We start from the raw sequence: 8,368 nt of genomic DNA on the forward strand, positions 1-8,368 counted from the left end.
ATTAAAGTAATTTATATGTTTTAATAAATTAAAAACTACAACTTTTGTGATGTTACATTAATTTTAAGTGAGAAATAATATTATACTTTGTTGTTATCACCAATCACTTTTAAAGTGGCTTAAATATGTGTAGATTCAACTAAGGAGATAAATAAGTTAAGTGAAATTTTTAAAGTTATCCTTGACTGGTAAGAGATATGATAATGAAGCTAACTGATTTACTTAATTAAAAACTTTGAGTTTGACTTATTAAATTAAGCTTGAACTTTTTCTTCTTTAGCTAATTTATAACTTAATTAATTTCGATTTCATGGAAATTTTTTTAAATTATTTTTAATATATGTTGAAAAATGGGAAGATATTATTGAATATTTAAGTAGTTAGTTGAGTTTGTTCCTAAAATAAAAGTGACCTAAAAGTTAGTGTTTATTAAAAAATAAATTAACAGTCTCATGTTTGTTATGTGATGAGAATGAGTGAAATGGGAAGCGTTTACGTAGATAGGAGGAAATGCATGTTACTCACGATGGTAGCTCATCACGCAAAGTGGGTTTTTGGAGTGAAAAAGAGACAGACATATTTATTAAAATATATCTTCATCATACTTAAAATAAACATATTCAGTTTAACATTCAATCCACTAAAATTAACATATAAAAATTAAGTATTGGATTAAAATAATAAGAGGGAAATTATCCAAATCAAAATGTTTTAAAAATAAAATTTAAATTAGTATTATCAAAATATTAAAATAAAATTTATTTACGAATATACTATATAAATATTTAAAATAAAATAAAAACTTTAGAATCAGTATTTGAAATAAATAAAAATTGCTCGTTGCTTAGTGGGAATAAAAACATCTCTTAAATGCATCTTCCTTTATGAATAAAGACTTGAGTTTATAATGTAAAGATAAATCTATTAATCATTCATCGATTATATTCGAGTAATATTGAATTTGGATATTTTAAACAACAAAGACTCTATATTTATAGCATTGTAACTACTAAATATTTAAAAGTGTTTTATTTAATATTCAATCAATATATATAGATCATAATAAAAAAAATGTTCTTATATACAATTCTCTCTTTTGAGAAATTTCTTTGTCTTTTATAGGATTTATTTTAAGTTGTGTGTTACACTAGTTAACTTTTTCTGAAGTATATCCCTAATTACTTTACAATCCTTTAGTCAATAAATTAAAAATTACAATTGTTGTACAATCCCATCTATATAACTATTATTCCATACATTAACTAATTAGGTAAAAAATAAATGATGATAAAAAGTTGACATTTGTTGTCCTAATATTTAAAAATATAGTTTTTAATATATTTAGTAGCTTGGTACTATGTTAAACAGTGAAAATCAATAATAATTTAAATACACATTATTTTTTAATTATATAAAATATTTTTTAAGGATAAAATTTTAATAAAATTTAAATTTTCGAAACAAACAATATAATTGATTTTAATAATGTTATCTTAATATACTTGAAATAAAAAATAATATAAATAACTATTTATAAAATTTATGTGAATTGGTTGAGTTATATGGATAATCAATTAAAGTAAGCTAATGTAACTATTTTCAATGTAAATTTTAATAATTTTTATTCCTACATTTTCACAAGTTAGAGAATATAAATTTTATTAGGACTACTTTAGTTGATATATTTTTCCCGTTAAAGTGTGATAATTTCATTGCGATTTTATTTTAAAAGAGATACAACAATAACAACAGTAAAGTAAATTAAGAGAAAAGTGTCCACAAATTATTTTAGATTTCAACTTCTAAATATACGAGACTTTCAGGTTTACCTGAATAAGTATAGAAAAAAAATAGTGGCTAACAAATTCGGTTTAAAATTCGTACGTCTAAATATTATTATAATATTTCTTCCGTAAAGTTTAATCAATTTCTCGGGTAACAAATGAAACGTTAGATGAGGAAATAGGAATGAGACTTTGGGAAATGCACTGATCAAGGAATTTGAAGTGGAGATAGGCACATCATTGAATCTTACCAAAACCTATTGCTCTAAAGTCTGAGAGTTAGGTATTCTATAATAAATAAACTTCATGCTAATTAATTTTGGAATTGTTTTCCCTTCTTCAGAAGCATGTCAAATTATTACGCCAAACCTTTAATTGAGATTAACACAATCCATTTAGTTTTCCAAAGCTTTGACAAGTCATAAAGCCAATTTTTGTGTTTTGCATGTCAAGTTATTCTCCATTTATAACAATGCCATTTCTTATAAACTAATCAACTTCTTGTCGTGACTGAATGAAAGAGAAAAATGACTAAAACGAACAAAGTCATGTATGCATAAACAAAAACCATCAATTTTTTTTAACTAATATATTATCAGAAATTGGTAACCAGTGGTTCCAGATAATGCGTTTTGTTTTTGTCGTGGTATCCTATAAGACTAATTAACGAGGAAATGGGTAATAAAATGTTGTATGGTGACGGGTTTTGTTAACTTACGAATACACGAGTGGACCACGATATATATATAAAACATTAGTTTGACCATTGAAATTTATTATTTTGGGTTGATAAAGTATTTGGAAAATGAAAATGTGCTGTTTTGAAAAAGTAATTTGTTTGAAAACAGGGCTAATTATAAAAAGAATTAGAAAGGAAGTTGATTTAAAAAGTATACTAATTAGCGTGTTATCACATCCTTTGTTATTAACATATTAGGTCAATTATTAATCTTCCAAATAACATGTGCATAGGGTGTGAAGGGTCAACTGGCAGGGAACGGTACCCAGTTTAGGACACCACTGTGTTGGTTTAGAATTAGATAACATTTTATGAGAATATGCCAAATATGTTTCTTATAATAGTTTGGATTAATCAAGAAGTAAGAACGTAAACTTGGCTTAATTTGCAGCTATTCCCGAGAGAGAAAACCAATTCTAAATCTTGTAAATAAAAAAAAGTTAAACAGTATTAGTTTGTTTTACATTTCTAAGATATGATAGGTTCTTGCAAAGTATATATGAGAGGCATAATGTATTCTGTAGAAATAGGTGGCAGAGGAATTAAGTTGATGAATTTAAATAGTATAATTAGAAAATAAAAAGCTATAAATTGATAAATAAGTTGTAGACTGTACGTTATCCTTTCCATATCTGGTCAACGTTGAGGTTCGTCTCTTTGTAAAAACGAGTGCCATGTACCCCGTTGCATTCTATGAAAGTGTATGTGCCCAATTAAGATCCTACCATAGCAGAACTGAAATATTTATCACGCAACCTCCTTCCACACAACTCAAAAATTAATCATGGACAGAAGAAAAAAAACCAAGAAAAAATGTTGGAAGAATTCTCACCTAAAACAGTACTACAAATTGTAGTTTAAATAATGTGTGTACCCAACTAGAATGATCGTGATACATAACCCGCTAAGCGTCATTTTACCCCCACATATTGTTATCATAATATTTCATTTGCTTTTCAATTTCTGTATTCTATACAAATGATTGACCTAATTATGAGTTTTTTTTTTGTATTTTTTGTTTTGGGGTTGTGAAGTATATAATTTATTTTGGTTGATCTGGGGTGTGTTTTTAGTGACATCAGCGGAGGCGGCAGACAATTAATAATTAATGTATGACTAAAGAGGAGAAGATGATTTTGGGGATTTGACGGGAAATGGAAATGGGAATTACCATATAAAGGGAGGTAATTAAAAGTTAGCATTAGCGTTCCCCGTTTAGGGCATATTAATGGTTAAAATATCCTTTAATTGAGTGCTGGTGAGTTATTTCCATTTTCATGGCTCCAAACTTAATTTACCAATTTCTGAAAGTCCGGGACCCAAATCTCACCCAACCTTGACCACGCACCCAATGACAGACGAGGGCAGTTCCGTCATTGTGCTCGAACCCTTTCCCACTTCAACATAGAGGCTCTTTAAATACCAAAAAACCCAGCATCTCCACCCACAATTGACTTCACTCGCATCTCATTCCCCTCCCGGCGACTCGGTCGCGGTCGTCTCTTTCCAACTCCCAACTCACTCCATTCCGCATTTCCATTCTCTCTTCTCCTCAAACACACCTCTCCTTCTTCTTTCTCTCATACTAGAAGGAGCAGGTTTTAGAATTCATTCAGAACCAACACAGGAATGGGCTCAGAACTCATTTTCAGAGGCCACGAGGCCCAGCCCGTCAACGACGCCTACTCGCCCAAGCCCAACAAACCCTGGCTCTCCGTCACTCGCCCGATTCACTACATGCTCCGCGAGCAGCGACTCCTCTTCGTCCTCCTCGGCGTCATCATCGCCACCCTGTTCTTCACCCTCATCCCCTCCTCTTCCACCTCCTCGCCCACCGTCCCCTACGACCCGCTCCCGATCTCCTACTTCGACGGCGAGTCCAAGCTTCCGGCCTACCACCACCGCATCGCAGCGGCGGTGCATTCGGTGGGAAAGGTGCCTCTGGGGATTAAACGGAAAGGACTCCGGATCGTCGTCACCGGTGGCGCGGGGTTCGTAGGGTCGCACCTGGTGGATCGGTTGATTGCACGAGGGGATAGTGTGATTGTGGTGGACAATTTCTTCACTGGAAGGAAGGAGAACGTGATGCACCACTTTGGGAACCCTAGATTCGAGCTCATCCGGCACGACGTCGTGGAGCCTCTCCTGCTGGAGGTGGATCAGATCTACCATCTCGCTTGCCCTGCTTCCCCTGTCCATTACAAGTTCAACCCCGTCAAGACTATCATATCCTTTTTTTTTTCTTTGTGCATTTAAGTTTTCAGGATCTGACCATTGTTATGCGAAATTGGAGTCCTTAATTGTGTCTACAAGACCAATGTGGTGGGAACCTTGAACATGCTTGGGCTTGCTAAGAGAGTGGGCGCGAGGTTCTTATTGACCAGTACCAGTGAGGTTTATGGAGATCCTCTGCAGCACCCTCAGAAGGAGACTTACTGGGGCAACGTCAATCCGATTGGTTAGTACTAGTAACAACATCCTCTTCTTACGTTCTACTTTTCTCCGGTCACCGCTCTTCCTGGGCTTGGCTGTATGGGCCCGGGCCATGTTTTTAGATTACAATCAGAATATAAAATACTAGAATTAGAATTGTCAGAGATACTCCTTGCTCTCGCAGCACGCTCCCTTTGGAACTTATTTTATGGGCTTTTTTTTTTCCTTAACTTAGTTAGACACGTGGAACAGAGGTAAAAGGACCACGTACTAGGAATTCCAGGGTCTCGCCATCCAGGAACCCTTGATATGCGGGTCCACAAATGAAGGGTAGAGATATTTGTTGTTGTTGTCGTGGTGTCGTAGATGGCCATTTTATTTCATTGAAGAGCAGAGGAGCGGTTAAACGTTAAAAGTAAAAACCCGCGCCGGGAAAAGTGAAAGATAATGGCGGGTAGTTGGCACTGGAACTGTGGAAGTACTTGTAGGAGCAATGGAAGGAGGAGGGACGGGACCCGCAACGCTCAATACTTTAATTAATTAATTAATTTATTAATTTTGGTACTTAAATAGGGGTAAAAAAAGGGGCTAGTTTACTGTTGTGATTTGTGATAGATGGTTTATGATTTTTGGGTGCGTGCTTTGATGTGTGACAGGTGTCCGAAGCTGCTACGACGAGGGTAAGCGTACGGCTGAGACGTTGACCATGGACTACCACCGAGGTGCCGGCGTCGAGGTCATTTTCTACTGACCAAACTAATCTTTTCCGTCTCTCGTCATTTTTCATTGCTATTTAGTTCAGCTGTTGTGTTCAGTTCAGCCTTACTTGATTTGATTGCCTTTTTCAACGTGTGAAATTTAAAACGGTGCCTCTTATCTTATCCATGGTTTTTTTTTTCAGGTTAGAATTGCTAGAATCTTTAACACCTACGGGCCTCGAATGTGTTTAGATGATGGTCGTGTTGTCAGTAACTTCGTTGCTCAGGTTTGCCTTTTTTGTTTATTTTTATTTGAATTTGAATTAGGAAGAAGCAGATTGTTTTCTTGGCTTTATTTGTGTAATAATTGACTGTGTTTGGTGATGTTAATGCAGGCACTAAGGAAGGAACCTTTGACCGTTTATGGGGATGGGAAGCAGACAAGGAGTTTCCAGTATGTCTCTGATTTGGTAAGTGAATAATATCTTTCTTACCACACGTACTACTACTTGCATCTGGCTTGCTTTTTGTTTACGATGAATTAACATATATCTTCGTTCTTTAGCTGAAAATGTTTAACACATCCTCTTCTCCCCCAATTTGTATAATATGGTGTTTGTTGCACAGGGTTGAATCTGGATTACTGGTAGCTTTGGTCATTTATTTGGTTGAAACTTTAAAATAACTTTTCCCCATGTGCATGCTGCAAATTTAACAGAAGCAATTCATGGATTTATGAAAAGAGTCTTTTCCTTTAGTAAATGACATTGCATGACTCATTCATTGTGCTGTGCATACTCGTGTGTGATGTTATCGGTGGCATTTGCATGTGACTGGAAGCGAGTTTGAAGGCCCAGGTGGGCCAGCTCTTATTATTGCCGTTTACTTAATAAAAAAAGTTCATAAACTGAACACTGAAAACAATGGAGTACAAAGCCTAATAAATAAATGTTAGTGAGAGTCTCGTTGTAAGCTGAATTCGCGAAGCTGATACATGACACGTGTACTGCAAATAATTAAATGTTAATGTTTTCGTCAATTGCTTGGGTTATGGTCTAGATCAGCATGCAGTGAGATTGTTGCTTCCCGTTCAGAATCTAACTCAATATTGGTGTATCAATTTGATGTTTATGTTGGTATAGGTGGAGGGTCTAATCCGCCTCATGGGAGGAGAACACGTGGGACCTTTCAATCTTGGAAATCCGGGAGAATTCACCATGCTTGAACTTGCCAAGGTAAAGTTGGGTTTTCCTTCAAATTATATTTTATAAAGAGGGGTAAGCTTGAAACTTTCTTATTTTTAAACTAGGAGAAACCGCCCGCAAGAAAGTGCAAAGATTAACAAAGAAAATTGCATAAATCTGAAATGCTCATCCGAATAAGTTTAGCCTTACTCATTGGGAAACACATAACATCATTCTGGGCACTGGATACCTGTTTCTTCACTTTTAACATTCTCATTATTCAGAGGAAATACTACTTAGTGCAATTTAACTTGTGGCACGATTGTTTCCTAAATTCTAGATTTTTTCATTTATTTTATTCATGTGGATGCATATGAACGATATTAAAAAGCCGTATTGTTGTCGGTGGACAGGATAGCTTCAGCGTCAGAGCTTAGAGACCCCATTAATTGAATGCATTGATATACTTGTCCTTTTTTATTTTTAATTTTTCTTCTTCTGGGGATGAAGATACATAAGTTGAAATTTGGTTTGTTGGTTATACTGATTTAGGTGGTTCAAGAAACAATCGATCCTGATGCAAGGATTGAGTACAGGCCGAACACAGAGGATGACCCGCACAAGAGAAAGCCTGATATAGGTAGGGCTAAGGAGCTACTTGGGTGGGAACCCAAGGTCGACCTGCACAAGGGTCTCCCACTAATGGTCTCAGACTTCCGGCTACGCATTTTTGGTGACCACAAGGAAGGTGCAACCGTAGCCTAATTCTTGGCAGGAGTATGTTACATCCATCTTAGAAGTGAGAAAGGGAAAAAGATAATATAGTTGGAGGATAACCCTGCTCCGCAAAGGTCCATTACTCACAGCATTTGTATGAGAGCTCTCCTACTAAAATCTCCCTTCTATCGTTCTTCTCCTCCGTCAGTCAATCTTTGTATGCGGGTTATTTACCCTCTTTCAAGATTCACAACCACCCTTGATTCCATTTTTCAATTTCTTGCCATCTATATTCTATTCTCTATTTTTTTGGATGTAATTGGTATGTACTCTTCGTTATAGTTATAGTTATTTCAACATTTTACCTTTCACTTGTTCTATTTTACTCCAACTTCATTACTTCACCACTTATTTGCAATTTGATCTCCTGTTACACTCAAGTTGAAATTGTTAGTAATCATCCTTACTACAATATTTGATTTTGAGCACTTAAATATTTTGCAATAATACAATTTGAACCATCACTTTGCTTATTACTCATAATATGTATCTTTCTCTACCATAGTGAGCTCCGTGTGAATAATGATCCCGTTATCGATAACTGAGGTGAGAATACGAATATTAATCATTACGCTAGTGCGCTTTTGAAAAAAAAAAAATGCTTATGGACGTTATAAGAGTAACCCAGTGGGTCTTAACTATATATCAGAAATTTATGTTTAACTTCTGACAAAATTAGTTTTGATTGTTAGCAAATGATATACTATTTTGATTGTCTTTATGATGTGGTCTGCGTCTTGCATGTAATGCTTA

General features: G+C 35.0%; 1 protein-coding gene across 2 annotated transcripts; it reads left to right on the forward strand.

Annotated features, from left to right (window-relative positions):
- Positions 1 to 3,412: 3,412 nt before the first annotated feature.
- On the forward strand, positions 3,413 to 7,926 carry LOC137828741 (UDP-glucuronic acid decarboxylase 2-like). Of its 2 annotated transcripts, none has more exons than XM_068635431.1 (7): positions 3,413 to 4,749; positions 4,834 to 4,981; positions 5,613 to 5,692; positions 5,858 to 5,941; positions 6,050 to 6,124; positions 6,797 to 6,889; positions 7,391 to 7,926. In XM_068635431.1, exons 1-7 carry the CDS (start codon positions 4,153 to 4,155, stop codon positions 7,601 to 7,603), a joined length of 1,290 nt encoding a protein of 429 aa, XP_068491532.1. In that variant the 5' UTR covers positions 3,413 to 4,152; the 3' UTR covers positions 7,604 to 7,926. The 2 variants fall into 2 exon arrangements, with proteins under 2 accessions (XP_068491532.1, XP_068491531.1); XM_068635430.1 differs by having other exon boundaries at positions 4,153 to 4,754; positions 4,839 to 4,981.
- Positions 7,927 to 8,368: the final 442 nt, after the last annotated feature.

Source organism: Phaseolus vulgaris, chromosome 7 (genome assembly GCF_000499845.2).
Source record: "Phaseolus vulgaris cultivar G19833 chromosome 7, P. vulgaris v2.0, whole genome shotgun sequence".
Taxonomy (NCBI): Eukaryota; Viridiplantae; Streptophyta; class Magnoliopsida; order Fabales; family Fabaceae; genus Phaseolus; species Phaseolus vulgaris.

Excerpts from the sequence above, each read along its gene's own strand:
- LOC137828741 (XM_068635431.1), top strand. The coding sequence starts at position 4,153 with ATGGGCTCAGAACTCATTTTCAGAGGCCACGAGGCCCAGCCCGTCAAC. Across the intron at positions 5,693-5,857 it reads ACCGAGGTGCCGGCGTCGAG|GTTAGAATTGCTAGAATCTT; the intron begins GTCATTTTCTAC and ends TTTTTTTTTCAG. Across the intron at positions 5,942-6,049 it reads TCAGTAACTTCGTTGCTCAG|GCACTAAGGAAGGAACCTTT; the intron begins GTTTGCCTTTTT and ends ATGTTAATGCAG.